Source organism: Malania oleifera, chromosome 3 (assembly GCF_029873635.1).
Source record: "Malania oleifera isolate guangnan ecotype guangnan chromosome 3, ASM2987363v1, whole genome shotgun sequence".
Classification (NCBI taxonomy): domain Eukaryota; kingdom Viridiplantae; phylum Streptophyta; class Magnoliopsida; order Santalales; family Ximeniaceae; genus Malania; species Malania oleifera.
In genome coordinates this window covers 31,898,678-31,916,712 of record NC_080419.1, presented here as the reverse complement: position 1 = coordinate 31,916,712, position 18,035 = coordinate 31,898,678, and the positions used below count along the sequence as shown (strand labels likewise).

General features: G+C 37.6%; 1 protein-coding gene across 1 annotated transcript in view; it reads left to right on the top strand.

The window, feature by feature from the left end:
* Positions 1–17,808, top strand: part of LOC131151258 (zinc finger A20 and AN1 domain-containing stress-associated protein 1-like) — a 28,308-nt gene extending 10,500 nt beyond the window's left edge. Inside the window, exons 2-4 of the mRNA XM_058102511.1 lie at positions 8,379–8,426; positions 10,210–10,224; positions 17,581–17,808. Of these exons, the coding sequence (XP_057958494.1) occupies positions 8,379–8,426; positions 10,210–10,224; positions 17,581–17,808 (291 nt within the window). The remainder of the gene's footprint in view (positions 1–8,378; positions 8,427–10,209; positions 10,225–17,580) is intronic.
* Positions 17,809–18,035: the final 227 nt, after the last annotated feature.

Below are 18,035 nucleotides of genomic sequence, written 5' to 3'. Positions count from 1 at the left end.
TATGTTTGGCTGGCCATATGCTGAGTCCAGCTTTCGGGCCGCACAACCCATCATGGGGGGAAGTATGTCATACGAGTATGTAATAGCGTGACGATGCTAATTCAGCAGTGCAGGATGTGCATTTTATGTATATATGGGCAAATTTACTATTTTATGGGCTATATTGAGCCAATAGTACAGTTTAAATGCCATATCTTTATATATAGTGAAATAATGGAAGTTTTATATTCACACGAGAACTCATGCTAGCCACACACTGATAATAATATAATCTGTCTTACTAGAAAAGTGTCTCACCCCATTATGCAAATCAATTTTCAGGTCCTTCAGGGAATCATGCCTAGCTTACTTAGGGGCAAGGATTAGACTTTACGGGTGATAGACAGAGCTGGTGAGCCACTAGTTATTGCATTTTGTTATTTTGTTGAATTGTATTATATAGAAATGTAGCATTATGTATGTGTTTGGGAATAATTAAAACTCTGGTAAAGTGTTTTGATGTTTTAGCATCTTCCTCTATATGGTTTTTAATTCCAATAATGGCAGGTGCACCCGGGATTCCCTGGTTAGGGCAAGTTGCAATATGTGTATGTGTGTGTGTGTGTGTGTGTATGTATATGGTATCAGAGAGTATTTATATTTTTAGCAGGTTAAATATATCTGGGTCATTACAAGGGGTATCAGAGCCTAGGTTGCTAGGTTCCGCATACTATGTTGGATGATCTTACTAGAGTATAGGTTCAAATAGGACGAGGATAGGAATGGATAGAATAGGAATTTTGAGTTTTTCTTAGTAAGCCTAGAAGCAGAAATTCGTTGATGGACTTCTTGTTTTTCTGAATCAATCAATGGGTTCAGAAAACTACGGCAATCCATCAATGATTTTGTTTCTGTGCAGAAGGGCAGGAACTTGAAAACTAGAATGGGAATATGAAATTGGCAGAGTATGTCGTAAATTAAGGGAGAAGATTTTGGCCGGTATTTGAACTATATTTAAAGTGAGCATTTTACTGTTATAATTGCACTGGATATGTTAGGATATTAGAATTCTAAATTCATTTTGGTTTTATCTTCAGGATGGATCCCAAGGATAGTAACCCTATCGTTGGAGGGAGTAGTAGTGAGGGGGTTGCCCATGAGTAGGGGTGAGCAAATGGTCGGTTCAATTAAATTTGAGTAATTAACCGAATTAATCAAAAAATTCGGTTAAATAATACCATTAACCGAACCGACCGAATTGACGAAGGACACCGAACCGACCCCAATCGAATTGCCCATTTGGGTAACTCGGTTAACCGATTTTAATCGAAATTATTTAAAATTAATTGCTAGAAATATAATACAATTATAAATTTTTTTTAAAAGCAAATCCAGCTTAATTAAATACCTTATTTATTAATTATATTAATGAAAATAATATTTTACCATTGAATAAAGAATCCAAATAGGTTATTAAACTCCTTAATGCACTTGCATAAGCAAAATTTATATTCATAAATTATATTTAAAATATAATTAATTAGTAATTCGGTTAATCGGTTAACTGAAATTTTTTTTACCCTTAACCGAACTGAAACCGATTAACCAAAATTTTGTAGAATTATAACCGAACCAAATGAACCGGGATTTTTACCCAAACCGAACCGGCCAATTTCGGTCGGTTAATTTGATTTTCACCAAATTATGCTCACCCCTACTCATGAGGGTGGCACAAATTCTTCAGTGGCGCTTCGGGATTTCGCCCAGCAGTTTATGGCTGAGGTTATGCAGAGTTCTCGGGGGCAAAATCGTACCACTGTTGAGTTGGGAGGTTCTATCGACCAGTTCACTCGCTTAAAGTCTCCTGCCTTCACGGGAAGTACCGAACTGATCCTTGCAGAGAATTGGATTTGGGAAATTGAAAAGATCTTGGCTTTACTGCGATGCACAAAAGAGTTGAAGGTGCTCTATGCCACGTTTAAGTTTATTGGAGAGGTTGAGAGATGGTGGGAAGCGGTAAAGCTACTAGAGGAGCAAATACTGGTACCGGTGGTGATGATGTGGAGCCACTTCAGATAAGTTTTCTTTGATCGGTATTTTCCTTCCTTTGTCAGGAAAGCAAAGGCAGAGGAGTTCCTAAACCTTACTTAGGGACAGCTGACTATTCAGAAGTACGCCACCCAATTTGTGGAGTTGTCACGTTTTGCTCCCTATATGGTACCAGACATGTCCACAACGGCTTAGAAGTTCGAGAGGGGTCTGAGGTAGGAGATTATAAAGTAGGTAGCTATATTATAGGTGCAAAAGTTTGCTTCACCAGTGGATAAGGCCATTGTGGCCGAGGCAAGTCTATAGGGAGTGTGGAGGTTAGAACCCGAAGAAGAGGCCGATGCCTTCTAGTTCTCATACGGGTGCAAGCAGGGTCCTTGGGGGAGGTATGATAACGGCGGAGGCCAGCTATGGGATATGGGTGGTAGAACATTTCAGGGTACCTTACCATACCCTGTTTTCCCTACATGTGGCAAGAGGCATTCGGGAGAGTGCCGGAGCAGTCCAAGTGATTGTTTTCAGTGTGGTAGGTCCGGACACATGGCATGAGATTTCCACACAATGTTCAATTTTGCACCTCCACAGTATCAGTATTGGGGTGGTAACCAGGTGTTGACTCTACGAGTCCAATCCTATTTTGATAATGACAAATCACTTGGTATTTGATCAGTGCATTTGAGTTTGTGAACATGACCTATATTAAGCATGTACGGAAAGATAACGAGTCATGGAAACCATAAAGTAAAGCTGATACATTTTGGAAAGCAGCATGAAACTCAAAGAGTACGGGAATCAAGATGCGAGCGGCAAAGTTCAAGAATATCTTGGGAAAGGGTATTTAGAACTCATGTATTAACATTTTCATATGATTTAATTTGAGGCTCATTATAACTTAGAATGGTTTTAGGATTCATGCATTTCATATACACTATTAGGAAACTCTCATGGACCTTGAAATGTTTTCAAAATTATGAAAAATATATTTTATTAAAGACCTAAGAAAAGAAGATAAGCAGATTTTGAGTTAGAATGAAAATTTGAGAGAATGGGGAGTTCGGTTGCCTGAACTCAAACCTCGGTAGCCTGAAGAATTTTTTCGGTTGCTTAAAGATTAAGTTCAGTAACCTGAAGAATTAAATGGAGAAGACAGAACCTGGCCGAGGCTCTTCGATCGCCTGATTCATACTTCAAGAGCCTGAAGTCAAGTTCGGTTGCTTAAACTCGCTGGAAAGCCTAAAAATCAGCTCTTTACTAAAAAGACACGTGAAGTATCTTATTGTTCCAACAGCTGAGATTAATTCTAAAGGTAATATAATATGTATTATGAATATCTAAACCCTAGAAGAGAAGCTAAGGGACACAACAAGAAACATATACTTCTCATTGCAAGATTTTAACCCTAGAGCCGGTTTTCTGCACTTCAATCTTCTTCCATCTTTGTTTGGGAAAATATCTATTGAAATCAAAAGGGCATTCATTCATCCAACTAAACTTTGATCCAGTCTTAAGGTTTGATATGTTAAGTTATTACTTTTCAAGAACCTCTCATCTCTTTACGTGTTTATCATTAGAAAGAGGTTTTGATTTTGAGTGTGTATTCGAATATAAAAACTGATTTTCAGGAAGATCATGTTTTTGAGAAAAACTTGTTAGCTTGGTTGATTGATTTGAAATTCACGAAGTACATAAACACATATTCAAATATATTGTTCATTGGACTTCTTATTGAAAAACCTACTTTGATTAAAATATTGGAACTTGAAGAAAAACTTTGTGATTTTTGATTGAGTTGTATTCAAGTCAAATTTTTGTTAAATTGCTCACTTCAAACATACTTGAGCATCTTTACAAAGTGAATTAAGAACCCCAGTAGACTCCAAAGCATTCCAAATATATTTTCACTTGGGAGTTTTGATTAAATACGAATTTGTATGTTGATACATATCATACATCAAACGATTGTATCGTTTTTCATGCATTCTTGAGCTTCAAGTTATATCATATGTTAATGTACTAAGAAATTGAATTGTACTCACAAGCTTTTGTTAGAAGCATTGTTTTGAGTGTTATTTTCAGATTTCATTGTAAATAAGGTTCGGGTTGTGAACAGGGCGTGAGGAGGAAGTTGTACCTTTTGTGAGAAGCGGATAAGGAGGGAGCTATACCTTTTCTAAGCAGCGGTTTGTAAGGAAAGCTTCGTCCCACTTTAAGGAGCAGGGTTTTTAGTGAATCCTTGAGTGGTTGCTCAAGGCGAGGACGTAGGCCAAGTTGGCTGAACCTTGTAAAATCGCGTTTGTTTTCTCTTTTCCTTTTACTCTTTATTTTCCGCGTTATATTTAAATTGAGTATATTGCATGCATAGATAGGATTGCCATACTCACACATAATTGAGCAACTAGAAGTAGTTGGTAAACTTATAAGAAGTGTGTAAAAGAAAATTAAGTGAATTATTTTTTTAAAATCCAATTCACCCCCCTTCTTGGGATTACACCTTAATCAACATTGGGTATCAGAGCGGGATTACTTAGACTTGATAGTTAATTCGTAAAACGATCACATGACACACATTGGTGTAACTCCATTTGGTGAGGGACACTCATCCACTAGATCCCCCATTTTCTGTGGTGTAAATTACACCTATTGGAAACATAGGATGAGCATATATTTACTGAACGTAGATTGGAAAGTTTGGAAAATTGTGACTAAGGGAAATCACATTCCCATGAAAGTAATTGATAAGATTAATATACCTAAAACTGAAGATGAATATACTGAAGAGGATTTGAAGTTAGTTCAAAGTAATGCCACAGCATGAATATACTTTTCTGTGCACTAGACGTAAATAAATTTAATAGGGTAATGACATGTAACTCAGCTTAAGAAATTTGGAAAAAATTAGAAGTTACATATGAAGGCACTAAGGAAGTAAAGGATAGCAGGATAGACATGGTCACTAGTGAGTATGAAGCATTTAAAATGATGGTTGATGAATCCATACAATCCATGTACACTAGATTCACACACATCATTAACTCTTTAAATGCTCTTGGAAAAACTTACCCTTCTTATGAGTTGATCAGGAAAATACTCAAGGGATTACCTCCAGTGTTGGAAGCTAAAGCTACTACAATAGCAGAATGGAGAAACCTCAAGGAGATGTCTGTGGACGAACTCATTGGCTCATTTATCACCTATGAGCTAACAATAAACGAGAGGAAAAATGAACAAAGCAAAGCTAAGAAGGTCACTGCACTTAAGGCATCATCAAGCTACTCAAGTGAAGGAAGTGATTCCAAAACGGATGATGATATGGCCTTGCTAACAAAGAAGTTCAGAAAGTTCTTAAAGAAGAACAAAAAGTTCAATAGAAAATTTCGAAACTCTAAATCAGAAAGAGGAGAGCAAAGCATGAAGAAAAAGAAGGAGGATCCACCAACATGCTACAATTGCCGAGAAGTTGGACACATGAACCTCGAGTGCCCCAAACTCATAAAAGCTTCAAAGAAAAAGAAGAAGGCGTTGAAAGTCGGCTGGGATACACACAACACTAGCAGTTCAGAATATGATCCAGTGACGACGTGGTTGCCAATCTATGTCTAATGGCACATGATGACTTTGAGGTACTATCATCTCGTTCATCATCTTCATACTACTCTAGTGAATCTGAAAATGAAAACGATATGATGTCATATGATGAACTGAAACAAGAATACCTATACACTATTAAAATGCTTGAGAAGAAAACAAAGAAAATTTCTGAGTTAAGAAGCAAAGTCAAAGAACTTTCAAATCTTGTTGAACACCAAAATGAATCTCATGCATCGTTCATAAAGGATAAAGAGTTGAAAATTGAGCAGTTAGAAAAGGACTTGAAAGACAAAGTTGAAATTATCTGTAAATTGACTGAAGGACAAAACAATTTTGAAAAGCTCTTAGGATCTCAAAGAAATTCTCTAGAAAAAGAAGGGCTCGGTTTTAATGGTAAAGAAAATATAAGGAAAAGACAACTCTACATGGGGTATTTCAAAAAAGAATCAAAGTCATTTTTCCTTACTAAGAATCATTATAGATATACTACATGCTTTAAATGTAGAAGGTTGGGTCACATACAATTTGATTGTCCTTTAAAAAATAAAGATGTAAAAATTAGGAGAGTCTGGAAGGTGAAAGGTCAAACTAGCACTAACCCTCCTGGACCCAAGACAATCTGGGTACCAAAGTTAGTTGTTTAATTGTATCTTGCAGATTTGCTTAAGAACCACTTCTTCAAAAGATAGATGGTTTATGGACAGCGGATACTCACGTCACATGACTGGAGACAAATCAAAATTCACATCCTTCACACTCAAGGATGAAAGGTTTGTTACTTTTGGAGATAATGTTAAGGGAAGGATCACAGGTGTCGGTAAAGTTAGTAATGATTCCTCACTCATTATTAATGATGTTTTATTAGTTGAAGGTCTAAAGCACAATTTATTGAGCATAAGTCAACTGTGTGATAAAGGGTACAAAGTATCATTTGAACATGACAAGTGCATAGTTGAACACAAAACTGATAATAAGAAACTGTTCATTGCTAAGCGACATGAAAACGTATACACCACAAGTTTTGATAACCAAACTTCACAAAGTGTAACATGCTTATCTGTTATGAATGAAATAAGCTGGATTTGGCATAGGAGACTAGGACACGCAAACATGGATTTAATTTCAAAATTAGTTAAGAAAGAATTAGTTAAGGGACTGCGCAAGACAAAATTTGTGAAAGATAAAATCTGTGATGCATGTCAACTAGGAAAACAAGCAAGAACAAGCTTTAAGAAGAAGAAAGAGATCTCCACTACTAGGCCACTTCAAATGCTGCACTTAGACTTCTTTGGACCAAACCAAATTCAGAGTTTAGGAGGAAAATCATACGCTTTTGTCATAGTTGATGACTTCTCAAGATACACATGGGTACTATTCTTAGGTCATAAAAATGAAGCACGTGAAAATTTATAAATCTATGCAAGAGAGTACAAAATGAAAAGGGATACACAATTACCAAAATTCGAAGTGATAAGGGTAGAGAGTTTAAAAATCAAGGCATGGAAGACTATTACAACTCATAAGGAATTGGCCATATTTTTTCAACTCCTAGAACACCACAACAAAATGGCGTAGTTGAAAGAAAGAATAGATCTATACAAGAAATGATCTATACAAGAAATGACCAGAACTATGCTTAACGAACATAGATTACCCAAATACTTCTGGGCCGAGGCAGTGAATACGGCCTGCTATGTACTAAATAGAGTTCTAATTAGACCATCACTTAATAAGACTCCTTACGAGTTATGGATTGGCCATAGACCAAACATATCATATTTTCATGTTTTTGGCTATAAGTGTTTTGTGCTTCGAGACAATGAGCATTTAGGAAAATTCGATGTAAAATCTGATGAAGGTATCTTCCTAGGGTATGCGTTAGATAGTAAAGCTTTTAGAGTGTATAATAAACGAACATTGACGGTCATCGAATCTATTCATGTAGTGTTTGATGAGACAAATCCTTTTTCCAAAAGAATTAATGAAGATGAACCTGAATTAAACAAGGAACTAAAAGAACTATCAATTGAGAATGATTCAGAAAAGAAAATTGAACTTAGAGAACCATCTATTGAAATTGAAGAAACTACAACTGAGGAAAATGCCCCACCTAGAGAATGGAAATACATAAAGAATCATCCCACAGATCAAATAATAGGTGAACCACTACAAGGAGTATCCACTCGCTCATCTCTTAGGAACATGATGAGTCATTGTGCATTTTTATCACAAGAAGAACCTAAGAATGTGAGTGAAGCTATAGAGGATGAATCTTGGGTGCTATCCATGCGAAAGAGGAATTAAATCAATTTGAAAGAAATAGAGTATGGACTTTAGTTCCCAGACCAGAGGATAAGTCAATCATAGGGACCAAATGGATATATAAAAATAAGAAAGATGAAAATGGAATAGTTGTGAGAAATAAGGCTAGAATAGTAGCTCAGGGATATAACCAAGAAGAAGGTATAGATTTTGAAGAAACATTTGCCCCTGTAGCTAGGATGGAAGCCATATGAATGTTATTAGCATACGCAGCTTTTAAGGATTTCAAGCTATATCAAATGGACGTGAAAAGTGCATTTTTAAATGGCTACATAAATGAGGAAGTGTATGTAGAACAACCCCCTGGGTTTGAAAATCATAAGAATTCAGATCATGTTTATAAACTAACAAAGGCCTTGTACGGTTTAAAGCAAGCTCCTAGAGCTTGGTATGAAAGGCTAAGCGGATTTCTGTTAGAAAATGGATTTATAAGAGGAAAGATAGATACAACCCTGTTCATAAAGACTAAGGAGGATGATATTCTCCTAGTGCAAGTATATGTAGATGACATCATCTTTGGCGCTACCGATAAAGAATTGTGTAATGAATTTGCCAATACAATGCAAAATGAATTTGAGATGAGCATGATGGGTGAACTAAATTTCTTCCTAGGTCTTCAGATTAAACAAGCAAATCATGGAATATTCATAAATCAATCAAAGTATATTAGAGATCTACTAAAAAAGTTTAACATGGAAGATAGAAAAATACTAGGTACACCTATGAGCACTTCATTAAAATTAGATAAAGATTAATGAGGTACACCAGTAGATGTCAAACTATATCATGAAATGATAAGTACCTTGTTATACTTGACTGCCAGTAGACCAGATATAATGTTTAGCGTATGTTTGTGCACAAGATTTCAGTCTGCTCCAAAAGAGTCTCACTTGCTCGCTATTAAATGTATACTTAGATATTTGGTAGGAACCGTGGACATTGGGTTATGGTATCCTAAGCACACATCATTTAAGATTCTTAGTTATTCAAATGCTGATTATGTGGGTATTAAAGTGGATAGGAAGAGAACTAGTGGCACTTGTCACTTCTTAGGACACTCCTTGGTCTCTTGGGTTTCCAAGAAACAAAATTCAGTCGCTCTTTCCAAAGTTGAGGCTGAATATATAGCGGCAAGTAGTTTTTGTGCTCAAGCGCTTTACATAAAGCAACAACTGAAGGATTTTGGATTAAGCTATGAAACAATTCCCATAAGATGCGATAATATGAGTGCAATAAATATCTCAAAGAATCCCATATTACATTCACGAACTAAGCACATAGAAATACGACATCACTTTCTTCGTGACCATGTACAAAAAGGGGATGTAAGACTTGAATTTGTATGCACAGATGAACAATGGGCCGATATATTCACGAAACCACTTGCAGAGGATAAATTTATACAAATTAGACGTGAATTAGGTCTCATGCATAGTCGAGAGGTTGCTTAGAATCATGATTAAATGATATAATTCAAGGGAAGTAACATCTCTTACGACTTAATCACTTGAACGTGCATATTCTTAATATTATTAATATTTGGTATCCACATCTGGATACATTCAAAACCTTAAAATCTCTAAATGGAAAAGAACCTAAGGTTGCATCTACTCATGCTTTATTTGTTTACACCTTTTTGTTGATGTTAAAAGGGGGAGAAAATCTGGAAAAGCAAAAAAAATAATAATAATAAAATGGAAGCAAAGAGTCTTGGTAAAACTAACTTGCAAAGGGTGAGTTATTCAAAGGGAGACATCTAGCATATTACATTCATTATGAGCATACTTCATATTTCATTTGGATTCAGGATAAACACCTTGTGTATGAACATGAGCATATTGTCATTCATTGAATATTTGATGCATTAATTGAGGGGGAGCCTTGTTAGGCGTAACCCATTATATATATTTTTGCTCGTACATTTGTCATCATAAAAAAGGGAGAGATTGTTGACTCTACGAGTCCAATCCTGTTTTGATAATGACAAATCACTTGGTATTTGATCTGTGCATTGAGTTTGTGAACAGGACCGATATTAAGCATGCACGGAAAGATAACGAGTCATGGAAGTCATAAAGTAAAGCTGATACATTTTGGAAAGCACCATGGAACTCAAAAAGTATGGGAATCAAGATGCGAGTGGCAAACTTCAAGAATATCTTGGGAAAGGGTATTTAGATCTCATGTATTAACATTTTCATATGATTTAATTTGAGGCTCATTATAACTTAGAATGACTTTAGGATTCATGCATTTCATGTACATCATTAGGAAACTCTCATGGACCTTAAAATGTTTTCAAAATCATGAAAAATATATTTTATGAAAGACCCAAGAAAAGAAGACAAGCAGATTTTGAGTTAGAAATGAAAATTTGAGAGAATGGGGAGTTCGATCGCCTGAACTCAAACCTCAGTAGCCTGAAGAATTTATTTGGTTGCCTGAAGATTAAGTTCAGTCGCCTGAAGAATTAAATGGAGAAGACAGAACCTGGCCGAGGCTCTTCGGTGGCCTAACCTTGGAACCTCAGGCGCCTGAAGTTCATACTTCAAGAGCCTGAAGTCGAGTTCGGTTGCCTGAACTCGTTGGAAAGCCTAAAAATCAGTTCTTAATTAAAAAGACACGTGAAGTATCTTATTGATCCAACGGCTGAGATTAATTCTAAGGGTAATATAATATGTATTATGAATATCTAAACCCTAGAAGAGAAGCTAAGGGACACAACAAGAAACGTATACTTCTCATTGCAAGATTTGAACCCTAGAGCCGGTTTTCTGCACTTCAATCTTCTTCCATCTTTGTTTGAGAAAATCTCTACTAAAATAAAAAGGGCATTCATTCATCCAACTAAACTTTGATCCAGTATTAAGGTTTGATCTGTCAAGTTATTACTTTTCAAGAACCTCTCATCTCTTTACGTGTTTATCATTAGAAAGAGGTTTTGATCTTGAGTGTGTATTCACATATAAAAACTGATTTTCGGGAAGATCATGTTTTGAGAAAAACTTGTTAGCTTGGTTGATTGATTTGAAATTCACGAAGTACATAAACACATATTCATATATATTGTTCATTGGGCTTCTTATTAAAAAACCTACTTTGATTAAAATATTGGAACTTGAAGGAAAACTTTGTGATTTTTTATTGAGTTGTATTCAAGTCAAATTTTTGTTAAATAGCTCACTTCAAACATATTTGAGCATCTTTACAAAGTGAATCAAGAACCCCAGTAGACTCCAAAGCATTCCAAATATATTTTCACTTGGGAGTTTTGATTAAATACGAATTTGTATGTTGATACATATCATACATCAAACGATTGTATCGTTTTTCATGCATTCTTGAACTTCAAGTTACATCATATGTTAATGTACTAGGAAATTGAATTGTACTCACAAGCTTTTGTTAGAAGCATTGTTTTGAGTGTTATTTTCAGATTTCATTGTAAACACGGTTCGGGTTGTGAACCGGGTGTGAGGAGAAAGTTGTACCTCTTGTGAGCAGCGGGATAAAGAGGGAGCTATACCTCTTGTAAGTAGCGGTTTGTAAGGGAAGCTCTGTCCCACTTTAAGGAGCAGGGTTTTTAGTGAATCCTTGAGTGGTTGCTCAAGGCGAGGACGTAGGCCGAGTCGGCTGAACCTCGTAAAATCGCGTTTGTTTTCTCTTTTCCTTTTACTCTTTATTTTTCACGTTATATTTAAATTGAGTATATTGCATGCATAGATCGGATTGCCATACTCACACATAATTGAGCAACTAGAAGTAGTTGGTAAACTTATAAGAAGTGTGTAAAAGAAAATTAAGTGAATTATTTTTTTAAAATCCAATTCACCCCCCCCCCCACTCTTGGGATTACACTTTAATCAACACGAGGCATCCTGAGGTGGTCACCAGAGGGGCACCGCCTAGGCGCGGGTGTAATCACTTATGCCGGAAGATGCGGAGAACGACGGCGGCGTGGTGACAGGTACTATTTCCATTTTGTCAAATAGTGTTTTAGCATTGTTTACTTTAGGTGCGACGCACTCTTTCATGTCTCAGGGATTGGTTAAATTGCACAGGGTAGAAACACAATTGTTAGATGCTGAGTTAGAGATGGTCACACCAACAGGGTCAGTGGTAGTATGTAGTAAAGTGATCTGAGACTGCCCAGTGGAGATTCAAGGGAGAATGATGTCTGCTAACTTGATTATCTTTTATATGCATGGTTTTGATATCATTTTGGGGATGGATTGTTTAGAAGCTAGCTATGTGAGAATTGACTACCATTGGAAGGAGGTAGTGTTCAGACCTCCAGGGGAATAGGAGCTTAAATTTTTTGGGTCGTGTGTGCACTCTGCACTACGAATTCTTTCTGTCATTCAAGCAAAAAGGTAGGTTACTCTTAGAGGAATGCTAGGGGTACCTAGCATTTATGAAAGAAGCACTGAGGGAGGTATTTAAACTAGAGGATATCCCCATGGTAAGGGAGTTCTCAGATGTTTTCCTACAGGATTTATCAGGAATGCCTCCTGATCGCGAGGTGAAATTTGCCATTGAGTTGCTTCTTGGGAGAACATCTATTTCTAAGGCTCCATACAAAATGGATTCGACAAAACTAAAGGAGTTAAAGGAGCAGCTACAGTAACTTCTAGACAAAGGGTATATCAGACTGAGTGTATCACCCTAGGGAGTACCGGTGCTGTTTGTAGAGAAGAAGGATGGGTCGATGAGGATGTGCATCGACTATAGAGAGATTAATAAAGTGACACTAAAGAAAAATTACATGTTACCCCGAGTTGACTATCTGTTAGACCAGTTACAGGGCACACAGGTCTTCTCCAAGATCGATCTACGGTCCTGGTATCATCAGGTGAGGGTTAAATCAAAGGATGTACCAAAGACAACCTTTCGTACTAGGTATGGCCACTACAAATTTTTGGTTGTGCCTTTCGGATTGACTAATGCTGCTATGGAATTCATGGACCTAATGAACAGGGTATTCCATGAGTACTTAGATCAGTTCTTGGTTGTATTCATCAATGACATCCTGGTATATTCGAGGAGTCCTAAGGAGGATGCAACTCATTTGAGGTTGGTACTTCAGGTACTTAGAGGGAAAAAGTTATTTGCAAAGTTCAAGAAATGTAAATTTGATTAGAGCAAGTGGCATTTATGGGGCATGTAGTGTCCAGAGAAGGTGTTTCAGTGGACCCCAGCAAGATAGAAGCGGTAGTTGATTGGGCGAGATCAAAGAAGGTGCATGAGGTTAGAAGTTTCTTAGGTCTAGCAGGATTATCACCATCGATTCGTAACGGGATTTTCTAGACTATCAAGTCCGCTGATACGGCTCACGAGGAAGAACATGAAGTTTGAGTGGACTGGTAAGTGCGAGCAAAGTTTCCAAGAACTAAAACAGTGACTAGTTACTCCCCTAGTGTTGACCATTCCAACAGGAGAGGGTGGATCTTTGGTCTACAGTGACGAATCTAAAAAAGGACTCGGGTGTGTTTTAATACAACAAGGAAAGGTTATAACGTATGCTTCTCGCCAGCTCAAGGACTATGAAAAGAACTATCTGACGCATAACATGGAATTGGCAGCAGTAGTCTATGCATTAAAAATTTGAAGGCACTACCTGTATGGTGAAAGATCTTTACTGATCACAAGAGTCTTAAGTGCTTTTTACTTAAAAGGAGTTAAACATGAGGTAGCGGAGATGGCTTGAATTAATAAAGGACTACAACTATACCATCAGTTACCACCCAGGAAAGGCTACTGTGGTAGCTGATGCTTTGAGTCGGAAGTTAGTGAATGCATCAGTCTCATCAATTGGAGTTCAGCATCAGATCAGGATGGACCTGGAAAGGTTGGGTGTGGAGTTAGTGGAAGGAAATCACCAGGTGTTAATTGCTAGCATGATAGTGCAGCCGACCTTACGGGAAAGGATCATGACAACTCAGACAATATATGCAAAGCTAGTAGAGATTGTGAATGGAGTACATAATGGATTGAAGGCAGATTTCAATGTCTCAAATGACAGGATGTTGATATTTCACACCAGGATATGCATACCGAATGATGTTGAGATTAAACGAACCATCCTGGAAGAGACACATTGCTCTCTATATACGGTGCATCCATAGAGCACAAAGATGCATAGGAATCTGTGAGAATCTTTCTAGTGGTCTAACATGAAAAGAGAGATCGCCTGTTTTGTTGAGCAGTGCCTAAAGTGTCAGCAAGTAAAGGCCGAGCTCCAGAGGCCATCAGGACCGTTGCAACCACTTCCATGGACTTTGTCACAAGATTGCCATTGACACTTCATGGATAGAATGCTATCTGGGTAATTGACAAATTGATGAAGACTACTTATTTCATTCTGGTTAAAGTAAGTTATTCCATGAATAGGTTGGCAAAACTCTATATGCAGGAGATAGTTAGATTGCATGGGGTGCCTGTGTCCATCATTTCAGATAGGGACCCGCGATTTATTTCTTGATTTTGGAAGAATCTATATGAAGCATTGGGATCTCAACTCACTTTCAGTACTGCTTTTCACCCACATACCGATGGTCTGTCAGAGATGACCATTCAAATTCTAAAGGTTATGTTGTGAGCATTTGTACTAGATTTCGGGGGTAGTTGGATTAAATATTTGTCATTAGTTGAGTTCGTATACAATAACAGTTATTAGGCCAGTATTGGGGTAGCACCATATAAGGCATTGTATGGTTGAAGGTGTCGATCTCCATTGTACTGGGATGAGGTTAGCGAGCGGCAGATTTTGGGTCCGTATCTTGTTTAGCATACCTCTAATAAGGTCCAACTTATCAGGGAAAGAATTAAGACGACATAGAGTCGGCAAAAAAGCTATATGGATATACGCCGGCGAGAGCTTGAGTTCGATATAGGTGACGCCATATTTTTTAGGATTGCTCCAATGAAAGAGGTAATGAGATTTGGGAAAAGGGAAAGCTAAGTCCTAGATGCATCGAGCCATTCAAGATTCTAGTGAGAGTTGGTCTGGTGGCGTACAAAATAACATTACCCCCCAGTACTGTCTAGGATTCATGACATGTTCCACGTGTCCATGCTAAAGAAATACGTTTCGGATCCTTCGCATGTGATCAGTTACGAGTCTTTGGAGTTCGGGGACACTTTGACATATGAGGAGATACTAGTACGAATCTAAAATTGTAAGGAGCATGAACAACGTACTAAGAGGATTATGCTTGTAAAGGTACTTTGGCATAATCATGCAGTGGAGGTAACATCATGGGAATTAGAGACGGAGATACGTCAAAAGTATCCACAACTTTTTAGAAAGGCTCAGCACTAGATAGGTAAGTAGAATGGTAGGTAAGTATTGGTTTTGTATATATGTTACTTAAAGTCAGCTTGTTAGCTTTATTAGTTGTTGTTGTTTTTATTCATGGTTGGTCTTCAGGAGAGTTTTGTATGGGTATTATAATCTCCCAAGACATTACGTATAACTATGGTATTCCTCTACCATAAGTGAGGGTAATTAAAAAATTTGGGATGGGGCTGCTTGTGGGTGGCCTCCGGATCTTCTTAGAGTCAGATCATCAGATCATTAATCATTCTATGGATGTGATAGAAATCATTTAGCAAATTTCGAGGATGAAATTTTTGGTAAGGAGGGAGATTGTAGTAACCCGAACCAAGAAAATAAAGAAATAAATAAAAGAAAGGAGAAAGGAAAGGAAAAAGAGGAAAAAGGGTTTGGTCAAGACCAAACTGTCGTTGGTTTTGTGAGGATTAGAAAAACCATTGACGACTTTCCTGTAGGTAAACAACCAAAAGTTGTTTAAAGGCCAAACCATCGCCAGTTTTGTCAAGCCCAGAAAAACCATTGATGGTTTTCTTGCGGGCCTATTTACTTATGTGCTAAGTTATGTTTTATATTTTCATAACTCACAACTTTCTCTCTCTCTCTCTCTCTCTCTCTCTCTCTCTCTCTCTCTCTCTCTCTACTTAGGGTTTTTGGAGACCCTCTCTCTCTCTCTCTCTCTCTCTCTCTCTCACCTCTCACTCTCTCTCTATCCTGAAGAACTCTCCGTTAGTGCTCTCCAGTTCTCTCTCGCTTCTCTCGGCACGTAAGCTATCGATTTTTGGCGTCAGTGGTTTCGAAGGTTTTATGCATTTTCTTCCAGAGCAGGTAAGGGGATTATATTATGTCAGTTGTTTTTGAATTATGGACTGATTAAATTGAAATTTATGTTTACAGAAACAATATATATGATTTTCTAAACGAATCAGATATATCAAAATGGTAGTTTTGACTTTTATACGTTTTTTGAGAAAACTAGCATGAATGGTTTGAACATCTCCTATTTTCGATAAAATATGTAGTTTGAATTAAATAAAACCCTGGAGATGCTCACACCCCTATTTACAGCAACTTGCATAATTTCTTAGACATTTTACTTTCATTATGATTTATCTGGTGAAAAATTGTGTGACATGAGTATGACTTAATTGGCATAAATAAACAGCCTTTGTAAACTACTGTGAAATGTCGGCTACACGCCAATATGAGAAATGATGGCTACACGCCGATATGTGATGTGATGGCTATAAGCCGATATGTGATGTGATGGCTGTAAGGCGAGATTTGATGTGACGGCTATAAGGTGAGATTTAAGATGCTAGTTTTATATCGAGATAGAAAATGATAGAATTATGAGCAATTTATGTTTTATACAGTGTTATGAAAAATGAATTATGATTTCAGTATTATTATGTAAATTGTCATATATGATTTAAGAACACTGTGGATATGAAATGTGATATTATGAGCACAGTATCGTAGTTATGTGTTGGCAATGAGTGCAATCACACGGGGATGGAAGTGTGATACAAGATAGTCGATTTAAGACCTGGGTATAGTACTACCCCGAGACAATTATGGGGGCCTCATCTGATGCAGTTCCAGGTGACCCTTTATAGTAGGCATAATGGTGCTTACAACTTTTTTCTAACTCAACTATGATCGGCGGGCCATATGCTGAGTCGAGCTTTCGGGCCGCACAACCTGTCATGGGGGGAAGCATGTCGTATAAGTATGTGATAGTGTGACGACGCTAATTTAGCAGTGCAGATTGTGTCTTTTGTGCATATATGGGCAAATTTACTATTTATGGGCTATATTGAGCCGACAGTACAGTTTAAATGTCATATCTTTATACACAGTGAAATAATGGAAATTTTATATTCACGCAGGAACTCATGCTAGCCACACATTGATAATAATATAATTTGTCGTACTGAAAAGTGTCTCATCCCATTATATAAATCATTTTTTAAGTCCTTCAAGGAATCATGCCTAACTTACTATAGGGCAGGGATTAGACTTTTTGGGGTGATAGACAGAACTGGTGAGCCACTAGCTTTTGCATTTTGTTATTTTGTTGGGTTGTATTATATAGACAGGTAGTTTTACGTATGTGTTTGGGATTAGTTAGAACTATGGTAAAGTGTTTTGATGTTTTAGCATCTTGCCCTGTATGTTTTTTAATTCCAGTAATGAGAGGTGCACCTGGGATTCCTGATTAGGGCAGGTTGCAATATATATATATGTATGTGGTATTAGAGGGTAATTATATTTTTAGCAAGTTAAATATATCTGGGTCATTGCAGTTCAAGTGTAGATGTGGGATCACGTTCTGCGGGGCCGATATGTATTCGGAGGACCATGGGGGCTCGTTTGGCTTCAAGGGAGCGGGGAAGGACGCCATCGCTGCCGAAGGTGGTCTGAGTAGGCAAGCAGCTGTCGCCGAGGCGGCTACTGTAGTCGATGATGAAGAGCATGTATGTGGGGAAGGGTGTGTTCGCTCCGGTTGTCATCCTCACCCGCAACATCATTGAGCTTCAATGATAGAGACATTAAGAAGTAGGGAGAGATCTCAGGAGGCGAGGAGGACTTCGGTTGCAGGTGAAGAGAGAGAGAGAGGGAGCATCTTGAGTGGGTAAGGACAAAAATGAGGAGAATCGGAAAAAAATTTGGTTTAAACGTATCGGGTGCTGGGACATTAGGATCATGACACATAGTGTCTGATCCTCGCAAATGAGCAACACGTGGAGGGCCAATCCTC